Source organism: Chlorocebus sabaeus, chromosome 20 (assembly GCF_047675955.1).
Source record: "Chlorocebus sabaeus isolate Y175 chromosome 20, mChlSab1.0.hap1, whole genome shotgun sequence".
Lineage (NCBI taxonomy): Eukaryota > Metazoa > Chordata > Mammalia > Primates > Cercopithecidae > Chlorocebus > Chlorocebus sabaeus.
In genome coordinates, this window is record NC_132923.1 from 130,870,587 (window position 1) to 130,883,501 (window position 12,915).

General features: G+C 50.1%; 1 protein-coding gene across 12 annotated transcripts in view; it reads left to right on the plus strand.

Moving 5' to 3' along the window:
• The window catches only part of NPHP4 (nephrocystin 4), a 142,522-nt gene that overhangs the window by 6,682 nt on the left and 122,925 nt on the right, over positions 1-12,915 (plus strand). For 11 of the 12 annotated variants that reach the window (XR_012089799.1, XM_007980817.3, XM_073007896.1 and 8 more), the window contains one exon: positions 8,046-8,189. Coding sequence is in view for 10 of the 12 variants with exons in the window: in XM_007980817.3 (XP_007979008.3) it covers positions 8,046-8,189 (144 nt within the window). In the remaining 2 variants the exon portion in view is untranslated. The remainder of the gene's footprint in view (positions 1-8,045; positions 8,190-12,915) is intronic. The other variant, XM_073007900.1, reaches the window with a different exon arrangement.

Below are 12,915 nucleotides of genomic sequence, written 5' to 3' on the forward strand. Positions count from 1 at the left end.
TACATGAGATACCCAACATTTTATTTAAAAATAGGATTCGTGGGCCAGGCGTGGTGGCTCAAGCCTATAATCCCAGCACTTTGGGAGGCCGAGGCAGGCAGATCACAAGGTCAGGAGATCGAGACCATCCTGGCTAACATGGTGAAACCCCGTCTCTACTGAAAATACAAAAAATTAGCTGGGCTTTGTGGCGGGTGCCTGTAGTCCCAGCTACTTGGGAGGCTGAGGCGGGAGAATGGCGGGAACGCGGGAGGCGGAGCTTGCAGTGAGTCAAGATGGCGCCACTGCACTCCAGCCTGGGTGACAGAGCGAGACTCCGTCTCAAAAAAAAAAAAAAAAAAAAGTATTTGTGTTAGATGACTTTGCCCAGCTGTAGGCCATGCAAGTGTTTTGACCATGTTTAAGCTGGGCCACGCTAAGCTCTGATGTTTAGTAGGTTAGTGTATTAAATGCATTTGAGCTTAGGATATTTTCAACTTAAACGGGGTTTATCAGGATGGAATCCCATCATAGGTCGAAGAGCATCTGTATTGATTTTCACTTATTCACTTGCGTCTTATACCACCATACCCATTACCTTGGATCTTGGCAGTATTCGGAGGCAAAGTGGCCCATCAGCAAAGAGAATCTGATTCAGTGACATGGTCAGCACTTTTGACACTGGGTAGGGTTTCTTTATGCCCACAGTGGAGCAATTTAAAAACCCAAGTACTCTGGTTTCCTGGGTTATTTCTGAGCCAGGTGGCCTTGTGCATGGCTCAGCATGGCCCGCGTTCAGCCTGGCAGTGAGGACTGCAAGGGCTGAGCTCCGGGCATTCTGGCAGCTCTGTGCGTGGTTGGATGTACCACGGCCTTGGGCACACTCAGACCTGGGCCCTGGTGGCGTCACATCCATCTGTGCCCTTCAGCTGGAGGGGAACCTGCTGGATAAGCTGGTGCTTCTGTGCTGCTGCCCATAGGACACCCACACGATTGGATTGTCCTCGTGAGGCCCAATGGCCCATGGGGATGCATGAGAAGGATCAGTCTTGCCATTGTCAACCCTTTTTACAGGATTTGGCTTGGCAAGGCCGTTTTCCTCTGCAGCTGGGAGAGTGATATTCACATATATTCAGTTGTTGGAGCCCTGGGTCTGTGACTAATTTACTATTATTAAATCACTGATGTTCTGTATCGTTCAATTCCAAGCCCTCGGATTGAGTACCTACTGTGTCTTTGCCGCTGTGGTAGGTACTGTGGTGGCTGCTGCTTTCACAGCTTTACTTCCAGCACTTCACTGTGTTAATTCACTTAATCCTCAGAGCAGCTCTGTGAAGCTGCCACCACCTTACTCCCATTTTATAGAAGAGCAGCAGAACCTGCTAAGGAAGAGTGGAGCCAGCAGCCCAGGGCGATGTCTTTAGCTGGGATGCCACTCTCCTTGTCTGGCTCAGCCGCCTTCCAGAAGCTCACAGGATAGTTGATAGCACTTCCCTCTTTCCTAGGAAGTTTGCAAAGGAAATTTTATTTCCCCATTTCATTTTATTTTTATTTGTGAAAAGGTAATTCACATATTTCAAAGTTGACAAGGATACCCAGGAAAAGGGAATCATCCCGTGGCGACCCCAGGCACCTGGTGTATCACCCTCTAGATACAGTGTGTTATTGTACAACTTTCATAAATTCTAAGCAAATGCAAGTAAATATACCTGCGTTTATTTTTCCTCTTAAAAATGCAAATGGTACTTACTGTATTCCATTCTGTACCTTTCTTTCTTTTTTTTTTGAGATGAGGTCTCACTCTGTCACCCAGGCGGTAGTGCGGTGGTGTGATCTCAGCTCATTGTAAACCTCCTCCCGCTGAGCTCAGGTGATCCTCCTTCCTCAGCCTCCCAGGTAGCTGGGACCGCAAATGTGCGCCACCTCGCCCGGCTAAGTTTTTGTATTTTTGGTAGAATCGGGGTTTCACCATGTTGGCCAGGCTGGTCTCAAACTCCTGAGCTCAGGTGATCTGCCCGCCTCAGCCTCCCAAAGTGCTGGGATTACAGGTGTAGCCCATGCCCGGCCCTATACCTTGCTTTTCAAAAAAATTCAGGCGGTATGTCTTATCGATCATTCATGTTATTACGTGAAGAAAATTTTCTTGTTATTTCTGAAGACTACATGGTATTTCTTTGTATGAATGAGCCTTTATTTATTTATTTATTTAGAGAAAGAATCTTGCTGTGTTGCCCAGGCTGTAGTGCAGTGGTGCGATCTCAGCTCACTGCAAGCTCCGCCTCCCGGGTTCACGCCATTCTTCTGCCTCAGCCTCCTGAGTAGCTGGGACTACAGGCGCCCGCCACCACACCTGGCTAAGTTTTTGTATTTTTAGTAGAGATGGTCTTTCACCGTGTTAGCTAGGATGGTTTCGATCTCCTGACCTCGTGATTCGCCCGCCTGGGCCTCCCAAAGTGCTGGGATTACAGGCATGAGCTACTGCGCCCAGCCGAGCCATCATTTATTGAGCGAGGCCCTGATTGATGAACATTTAGACTTTTCCCAGTCATTTGCTGTCACAGACACTGCTACAGTGAATAACCTCATTTTATTTCATGTACAGATAATGTCAGAATGATACCTAGAAGTGGAATTCCTGATCCAAAGTCATATGTTAAAAGTTATTTAAAACCCAATTAAATGTTGTTTACAAAAAAGTGCACTTTAAGCATAAAGACATAAACAGGTTGCAAGTACAAGGGTGAAAAAATATAAACCATGTACATACTAAGCAAAGAAAGCTTTGCATCTGTGCTAGTAGCATAAAAAGTAGATTTCAAGGTGAAGAATATTCCCAGAAATAAAGGGGCACTTCATAAAGACAGTGATCTTCAAGGAAACGTAACAATCCCTAAATGTGTGTGCATTGGGCTGCCAAGACCACCTCCCAGGTTTGAAGAGTCTCTAAGAGGACTCGCATGACTCAGCATGTAGTCGTACTCTCAGCTAAGGTTTATGGAAGCAGAAGGATACAGAGCAAGGTCAGCAAAGGGAGGAGGCATATGGGGGATGTCGGAGGGAAGAGGGTACAAACTTCCAAGAGTCCTCTCAGTTGAATCACATAGGATGCGTTTGATTCCTCCAGCCATGAATCGTAACAGCACACGTGAGATGTTGTGTAACGTCCAAAATTCCAGACTCTCAGAAGGGAAACACGTGTTTAGCATAAGCCACAGTACATCAACGGGTTAGGCACAGTGAGCCCCTCTTACCAGTTACGTGGTAGGAACTCTCCTGAAATCTGAGTTCCCAGACTCCAGCAAAAGGCCAGACTTCTAAGCTGGTTTTTCAAAGCATAATAGTCAGGTCTGCTCTGATAACTCTTTTGTACAAAAGAGCAAAATTGGACAGAACTAAAGGGAACTATATTCAGATTCATAATCATGGTTGGAGACTTTTAACTCTTCTCTCAATTATTGAAGAAACAAATAGATCAAAAAACTCCTGAGGATTTGGAAGCTCTGATGAATACTGTCAATCACCTTGTCATCTCTTAAATGCTACTCCCAAGAAAGCTAGAGTACACGTTCTTCCCAAGTATACCGTCAATCACCTTGTCATCTCTTAAACACCACTCCCAACAAAGCTAGAGTACACGTTCTTCCCAAGTTTATATGGAACAGTCATCAAGATAGACCCTCTGCTGGGCCATTAAAATGTCTCAATAAATTTCAAAGGACCCAAATTATAGAGTATGTTTATTGACTACTGTGCTTTTAAGTTATAAATAAATAATATGAGATCTAGAAAATCCTCAAATAGTAGGAAATTAACATACCGGATCAAAGAACAATTAATAGGGAAATTAGAAAATAATTTGAACTGAATAATGGAAGAAAATATACAGATGTGTAGGATATAGCTAATACAGTTCTTTGAGGGAAACGTATAGCTTTACATGACTATATTAGAAAAGAAGAAGGTATAAAATCAGTGACCTCTGCTTCCTCCTTAACAACCTAAATAAAGGAACAAATTACATACAAAGTAACTAGAAGAAAGGAAATGGTAAATCCAGTTATGCATGGTTGCTTGACAATGGGGATACATTCTGAGAAATGGCGTTGTTAGGCAATTTTGTCCCTCATTGTGCAAACATCATAGGATGTACTTACACAAACCTAGATGGTGAAGCCCGCCTCACACCCAGGCTCCATGGTATAGCCTAGTGCTTCTAGGCTACAAACCTGTCTGGCACGTTACTGAATACTGTTGGCAATTGTAACACAACGGTATATCAAACATGGAAAACACAGTAAAAATATAGTATTACAACCTTAAGGGGCCTGTCATACATACAATCTGTTGCTGATCGAAATGTCATTATGTTACTCATGATCGTATATGAGCAGAAATTAATAAAGGACAAGTAATGGAGAAAATCAGCCAAGCTAGAAGTTGTTTCTCTGAAAAGATTGATAAAATTGATCAAGACAAAAAAAAAAAAAAAAAAGAAAAAGAAAACACAGGCTACCAGTATTAAAATGAAAGAAGCATCATGATAACATATGCTATAGAGATTAAAAATATAATGTTTAATTTTATCAGATACTAAAGGAAGAAGTAAGACGAATTCTAGACAAGCTCAGAAAACAGAGGAGGAGGGAATACTTCCTGGCTCATTTTTTGAGGCCACCATAATTCTGATACCCAGTCAAGGGCACTACAAAAAAGTACAGGCTGGTATCCCTCATGAATATTAACGCAGCAGCCCTGAAACTATTAGGACAACAAAGCCAGCAATATGTATAAATGATGGAGTATTAGGATCAAGTGGGGCTTATTGCAGGAATGCAATGTTGGTTTTATATACGAAGATCAATCAAAATGCAGTGTTTAAAAAACGATAAATAGAATTTATATAAATTCTATAAATAGAGTTTGGAAATAGATGATACAAAGATTTGGTGTAGATAGTCTTACAAGTTTGTATAATTTTAGTTGTTTTGAGAATTAATAGCTTTAGATAATGGCCAAAGCTTTCTTCCCTGTGAAAGGTGTTGGCTGAAGAATATTACATGCTTGTTTTGAATTCAGGGCACTTTGTTAATGGTTTTAGTATATTTCTCATACTGTCCCAGTTACTTTTTTTGTTTAGTTTAATTTTACCATGATCATTGATTACATTTCTTTATTTTGGGGTAGGTATTTCAGTGCAGTTTGATATTCGTTGGGCACCACGACGTTTGGAGCTGTGCAGATGACAGGGTTGACTCTGTCCTTTACTGTGCCTTCAGGAGCTCTCAGTGGATTCTTGTTTGAACAGGCTGGGTGTGAGTAGCGTAGAGGTGGCATTCTGGAAAGAAGTCCCAGCCAGCGACGGTTCTGGGAGCCACGGGATCCTGCCTGAGGATGGCCTCCTGAGAGTGCAGGAGAGGAGGAGGCGGCCTAGCTGGGGGAACCCGGGCAGTCCCGGGTGAGGAGGGGCATGTGCAGAAGCTTTGCCTAGACCCCAGGGACAGAGCAGGGAACACACTTATTCAAGACCCACGTCCTCACAGAGCTCACATTCTAGATGGGGCGGCAGACAGTCAACATGGAAAAGCCAGGGGATTGCTCTGGGGAGAGATGAGGCAGGCTCGGGAGGAGCTGAGGAGGAAGAGGGACAGGGAGGCAGGCAGTGTGGTGATGGGAGCTGGGTCCAGGCCCCGGCAGCATGGTGATGGGAGCCGGGCTTGGAGTCTTCAGACCTGCTCTGCTTGCCTTCCCGGTCCCCATGGATAACACCACCTCCCTCCAGGTTGCTTTACTTGAGATGTGGGACCAGTGCTGGATGTAGGAGGGCTGGGCCAGCCTAGACAGCTGGCCCTTCCTGCTTCTGTCCCTTCATGACCACGCAGCCGCTTCTGCGAAGCAGCAGAGCCCAGGTGTACCTGCTTCCTGTCACCCTCCCTGCCCCTCCCTCTCTCGCCTGGTTGGTGGCAGCAGCCTCCTAATGGGCCCCTGCTTCCACTCCCGCCCCCGCGTGGCAGCTGCGGGAATTTTCATTCCGAATCAGATTGTGTCATTTCTGCTTAGAATCTCTCCCCGGCCTCTGCACGATTGGCGCGAAAGCCCTGCTTCTCCTCGCGCTGGGAGGCCGCCTGAACGCTCCTGTGCCTGGCGCTCATTCCTTCTCTCCTCCCTGGCCCAGCCTGCTGCAGTCTGGTGGGCTTTCTGCTTAGAACGTAGCTAGAATTGGTTTCCATTCAGGGGTGGTGAGGCCAGTGGATCAGGAGATGACTGCAGCTGAGACTCTGTGTGTTACTCAGGGCTCCCAGTTGACGGGGCAGGCCATGCCCACAGGCCACCTGGGGAGGTGCGGGGTTGTTCAGGAGGCAGGAGGGTTATGGTTTTGTGGGAGGACTGGACTAGGGAGGGTGAGCAGCTGGACAGGCTTGGTGTTGGCCAAGGAGAGTCATGTCATGGTCTCTGAGGTGCAGGGATGGCCTGATGTATCTGCTCACTGACCCTGAGAGAACAGGGCAGAGGGTGGGACTCCTGGGGTGTGTGAGTCAGGTGGAGGGAGTGGGATGTGTGGGCTCTGGACGGGTTGGTTTTCATGTCAGACACGTTCTGACAGGCCTGCCATTTGCCACCCTAGGAATTAACTGGCTCTGGGGGACAGTCTGTCTCGTCACTGAGGCCCCAGATACCAGAGCATCAGTAATACAGAAAATTAGAAAACACAGGCTGGGCACGGTGGCTCACCCCTGTAATCCCAGCACTTTGGGAGGCCGAGGCGGGCGGATCACTTGAGGACAGGAGATCGAGACCAGCCTGGCAAAACCCCCTCTCTACAAAAAGTACAAAAATTAGCTGGGTGTGGTGGAGTGCACCTGTGGTCCCAGGTCCCAGCTGCTTGACAGGATGAGGCAGGAGGACTGCTTGAGCCTGGGAGGTGGAGCCTGCAGTGGCCAGACCTCCAGTCTGGGTGACAGATGAGACCCTTTTCTTAAAAACAAAAACAAAAAACAGGTACTATAGCTAAATATAGTTCCTGCACTTCTCGCTGGCTCCTGGAGCACCTGTGCTCTCTTCCGCTCAGGACTTTTGAGTTTGCTCCTCCTCCTGCCTGGCTCCCTCTCCCCAAACCCCCTGTGGTTCTTCTCATGCCCTCCTTGTTCTCAGCTCAAGGGTCATGTCAGAGAGCCTGCCCCGCCCCACCCACCTCTCTCCCCGTTCTTCACCCTGTAAGCCCTGTAAGGGCAGAGATTTTGTCTGTTTTGTTCCTTGTTGTTTCCCTCGTTCCTGGAAATGTGCCTGGCAGAGAGTCAATGCGCAGAGTAGATGTTTAAGTAACGTTTGCTAAGTGAATGGGTGAAAGAAAGGTGGAGGACTCTGTCTCAGGTAAGACCCTGTCACAGAAGAGCAAAGGCTAAAGCAACACTTGCTGTAAGTGGTAAAGCTCTGGGCAGGGTCCTGCCTGTCTACACTCTGGCTGCTTTGTTTTGTATTTGCAGCCATGATTTCTCAGTTCTCAAAGATCTGCTTTTTCCTTTGCCAACATCACCCCAAAATCTGGGAAGTTGAGGATTTAGAGTTTCTGGTTATATCAGGAAGGGCTCATTTGGTTGGAAATGATTAAAAAACCCATCCAAAATGATTTAAATGAGAGGTGATTTGTTAACTCACACAACAAATCCACAGCCAGCATAAGCTTCAGGTGTGACTTGAGCCAGGTCTCAGGTGATGTCACCTGGACTTGTTCTCGCTCACCTCTTGGCTGCCGGCAGCCCTGGGCCTCATCCTGGCAGGCGCGTGTCTCCTGTGGTCATGTCCTCTTGTGCGTCCTGGGCTCTGGCTGAGTCAGAAGCCTGTGTCTGTTCCAAGGGACTGCAGTCTCTCATTGGCCAGGGGAGGGTCAAGTGCTTTGGTTTATAACCCCACCAAGACCAGTGGCTGTGGGAGAGAGGTAGTCCCCCGATAAGGAAACCAGGGTGCTTATACCTAAGCGAGTGGCCCCGTGTGCACCCACGTGGCCTGCCAGTGACCGCCTGGCTCCTGGTGCTGAGACTCTTGAGGGCCAATTCCCCATTGTCTCCTAGGGAGTGCTGGAGGTGCTGTCAGAGGTTGAATGCCATCTGCGAGTGTCTTTCTTTGATGTCACCTACCGGCACTTCTTCGGGAGGACGTGGAAAACCACAGTGAAGCCGACGAAGAGACCGCCGTCCAGGATCGTCTTTAATGAGGTGGGCCCTGGTGATGGAGGCAGGGGCTGCTCCAAGGCGGAGGGTGGGTGTGCGGGGGGTCCTGGGTGGCAGCCCAGAGAGTGGAGCCCTGCCGAGACCTCACAGGGTGTCTCAGACTTGTGGGTCCCAGCAGCGTAGAGCTCAGTCTGGGCACTTTGTTTCCAAACAAAATCTTTTGTGGAAGCCAGTTTTCTTAAACAGACGAGAGAGCTCTGCTCTGGTTGAAGGGTCGGGGGCATAGGGGACTAGTCTCAAGGAACCTTGGAGTTCTTGGGAATATTGGGAAATGGTTGACCTCATCTGTGGCCGCTGCCACTACTACTCCCTCCCCTCCCCTCCCCCCTGCCCCCCTCCCGTCCCTTCCCCTTTCCCCCATCTCTGTCCCTTCCTCCTTCCCCCCTTCCCCTCCTCCCTCCCCTGTCCTCCCTCCCTTCTCCTCTTCCCTCCCTTTCCCTCCCCTTTCACCCGTCCCCTTTCACCCCCCTCTTCCCTTACTTCTCCCTTCTTGCTCTCCTTCCCCTCCCTGTCCCTTTCCCGTATCCCCTCCCCTTCCCTCCTTTCTTCCCTCCCTCCTGTATAGAGAAATTAAGATTTAGTAAAGTGACTTGCCCAGGTAGGTAGCAGGTATCAGAGCCTGGACTCACACCTGTGCCTTCTGTCTTGAGACCAGCAGGTGGGTGGGCACTGGTTGAGTAGTGTGTTTTCCCTCAGGTGGTCTTGCGGCTGGCCACCCTGCGGGCCGGCATGCCCTGTCTCTGCGGTTCACTGCACAGCGTGCATTGCATTCAGCATCTTCTCTCTGCAGGGCGTTGTGCTAGGCTCAGGGTGATGGTGGCGCTCACCTAACAGAACTGCAGACTGTTGGGGAGACGCACCGAGCAGGTAACAGAGTAATTGCAAGTTAAGTTCTTAGGAGGAGACCAATAGGAGAGCGCAGAGACCTGCTTTAGGTGGATGATGAGGGAGGCCTCTCTGCTAAGCTGCTGTTTCAGCTGGGACCTACAGGATGAGAAAGAAGCTGGCTCCGTGACAAGCAGGGATGAGGCTGCTTCAAGCAGAGCGGGGAGAGCCGGGGGTCTTAGGACAAGAGGAGAGCCCAGGTGTGCCAGTGGGTGGGGTTGGCAGGGTGGCCCCGTCGTGCCTTCTGACTGGGTCCTACAGGGTCTTCTTGGGGACGCTGGCATTTTACTCTTAAGAGCTGGCGATGTCATGGAGGTCATGGAGGCCTTTCCCATGCCTGGCTGCTGCTTCACAGCTGAACTCGAGTGGGGGGAGTTGAGAGGGACAGTGTCCGAGCACATTGAGTGTGCAGCAGGGACAGTGTGGAGGCGACAGAGGTGATGAGAGGGTCTCATCTGTCTTGGTTTGATCTTTCTCAGGTATAGAAGGAGGCCCAAGAGGCCTGGTGTTGTGACAGTTTGTATGAGGAGTAGCAGTGGGGGTGACGATGGCTGTCCTTTGAGATGTTACTCTAGGTAACCACTGCCCAGGCATGCCTTTTCTGTGGGGCCCTGCTCTGGCCAGTCAGCACCTCCGCCTCGGGCCACAAGCGTGGGGTATCCTTTAGGTGGGTGACAAGGGAGGCCTCCATACTCCACCATCACCCAGTGCTTGGATTGTGTGTGTCTTGACATGGATGGGTCCTGACTCTTGCCCTTCCTCCCATGGGTAGTAGAGGGAGAGAATGACCTCAGAGGTCAGGAAGCTTCAATAAAAAGCCTGGCTAGAGTGTATGTCATGACAGCTAAAGATGTGTCTGACATTAAGGTTGTGAAACAGCTTATGCAAATACCTCTTAGAGGGCTGTCTGGCCAGCTGTGTCAGAAAAGGTTTCATGTTGTAAATCACATGTGTGACTGCGGGTGAGCCCTTAGAGTGCTGTTTCCGCACAGGCAGGGGGTCCCCTCGCTGTGAGTTCCCGGTGGTGGCGATGCTGGGCCAATTGCTGGGGATAGGGCTGCTTAGCTTTAGCTTCGTCAGGTGCGCACAGTGAGCCCCCTGAAACCTGGTGCTGTGACAGCCGTGTGGCGGGTGGTGAAGGTAGCCATCCTTTACCGGGGGGCTCTTCCTGTGGCCGGGCATCGTCTCAGAAGCATGCCGTCATTTCATGCCTGTCATCCTGCTGTGCAGTTCAGGATCCTGTGTACTCATTTTAAAGAGGAGGACACTGAGGTGCGTGGAGATGGAATAACTACCAGCTTATTCCCAGGTGGCAAGTGGGGGCGGAAGTGACGACCCTGTGCATCTGACGGCACCACCTGCTGTGGCCTCCGTGACCTCCTGCTTCTGAGGAGCCCTGCCTTTTGTTCTGAAATGTTCTGTAGAATGCTGAGGGATGGAGTATGCTCTGAAACCAGGGACGCCTTGCAGTCACGAGGTGCCAGGGACAGTTCCCTCCTCCTCCCTCACCCCCTCTGACTTCAGCTCTCCATTTAGAGAGGCTTTGGACCTTCCTAAGGATCTGCGCTGCACAGGCCTGAAGCGGGGGTTTCCATCTCCCTACTCTCTCTCTGGGCTGCAGAATCCTGATCCCCGTAGAATTCCAGTCGCGTGGTAGGGCAGTCTTCGGAATGGATGCGTCTCTCTGCCTTTCTCGGGATTACATTCGTGCACCCTGAGGGCTTCCGTTGCAGCTGAAGTTGGGCAGCACTTGCATTTCAGCACATCCTGGCAGCTGCGTGTCCTGCCGCCTGTGTAGTTCACGATTCAGATGTGTTAGGGAGACTAGGAGCTGGTGGCTTTTCGGAGTCTGGAATACCTGTGCTGGTGGCTCCAAGGGCAGCTGACCGTGGGAGCCACGCGGCTCAGCCTTGGCCTGTCATCTGGGTGCGTCTCTTGTTGAGGCTGGGGATGGGCCCGGGGGACTAGTGGAACACAGCCCTTAAAGCCTCTGGAAAATCTGTACCCTTGGACTTGGAGTCGCTGAAGAAGGGAATGCAGCAAGGACAGTGGGGGGTGGCCAGAGCACTTTGAGCTGTGAGGGTGATGCTGAAGCCCTCGCGCTGTCTGCGGAGCCTGCTGTCTGCAGCTGCTATGCCCTGTGCGGGCAGCAGAGGCCAGTGATGCCCCAGGAATGAATCCCTCCTGCCAAGCTGTTGAGCAGCGTGTTCTGTGCCAGGCAGTTTCCTCCATCTCCTTGGCATTCTCATACAGAGTAAAGATTTTGTCCCAGCTTAGTTAACTAGTTAACTTATTTAATTGTGTGTGCAAATGTGTGTGCGCATCCATGTACACAGTATCTGCTCACAAGTGTGGATGAAGCACCGAGTGCTCCCAGGAGTGGGCATTCATGGGCATGAGGGTGTGGCAGCATGTTTGCACACTGTCTGCTGATTGCTCTGTCTATGCCCCCGTGGAAATAGAGGTTCATAAAACACCCTTTGCCCTTTTCAGGGGTGATTCTGAGACTTGGCAAAAATCTTTCTCTGGTTTGGTTTTACTAATTGTCTGGGTTTTTCTGGTCTTTGCCTATTAGCAGTGGGTTGGGGGGATCTGCTTTGGGGTTGGTGAGCTGCCGGTAGCAGGGGACTGCATTTGGAGCGCCCATGGCTGTCCAGCCGCCACATGGTAACGCATGGACCCTGCATGCTCGGGTTTTGTGGAGTGCCCGTGTCACACATGACCCCGAGAGAAGGGACTGTGGCATGACTTTGCAAACAACAATGTCCTGAAAAAGACTTGGAACACAGAAGGCTTGTCTTGATCCAGAGCTGGGTGTTTTGTTTTGTTTTGTTTTGTTTGCAAATGATGAATTATTTACATTGGGCCCTTATGCAGGAGAGCAGTCCCAAGATACCTCTCAGCTCTGAGCTCAGAATTCCATGTTCTCTGAGACCTTTCCTGGTGGAGAGGAATTGCCTTTCACTTCCTCTGAGCCAGCGAATCATTCATTCAACTTCTAAGAAAGTGTCTTTTAAAAAATAATCCTGGAGGCCCCGGTCCTGTGCAGTTTCTCGGTTTTCTTTTTGAGGTGGACATACTTTTCCCTTGGATTCTTTCCTCAATGACTGTGGCCGGCATTGGGTGATGGGCTTCTTTTCCCTCCTTTATTTATTCGAGGGGAGTTACTGGGCAGGAATCCTGGTGGTTCTCCAGCAACAGCCTAAACCCCCATCAGGGGAATCTTTCCTCCCAGAGCCCACCAGCCCCAGTGTCACCAAAGCAGCAGGGCAGTCACCTGCCCTGGCAGAGGGACGCAGGTAATTGGGTTGTGCCCCTTCCCGTCATCACAGCCATGAGAAAGCCCCTCTTGAGTGGCTCTTACTCGTCGGAGCAATGAGTGCGCTATGATTTCCCGTCGAAAAGCGGATGCCGTCAAGGAATATCAGTGTAACCCACGTGAAACTCCTGCGAGCCCTTCCAGTGCCTGGATTCTTTGGCCTGGCTCTGGAGCTTACAGGAAGCACTGGCTGCGAGCCCGGCTGCTGCTCCTGTGCTCTTGCTGTTGCTCGGCAGAGGGCAGGCACGTCCTGAACATCATCACAACAAAAGCAAGAAGCCAGCTTCGTGTCTCAGCGAGCTGCTTCCACAGAGGGAGGCTCCATGGCTCTGGGAGGCCAACTCAGGCCCTGTGTGCCTGTCTGTCTGCAGCTGGGGAGAGCTGATTTCCTCTCTGGCACAATGGAAACCACTGCCGTGGTCTTGGAACCTGAAATGAAGATGAAAGAAAATGGTTTTTAGAAGGAGAAATGATTGGTCTCTGTGATGTTTCCAGGGTTTAATTATG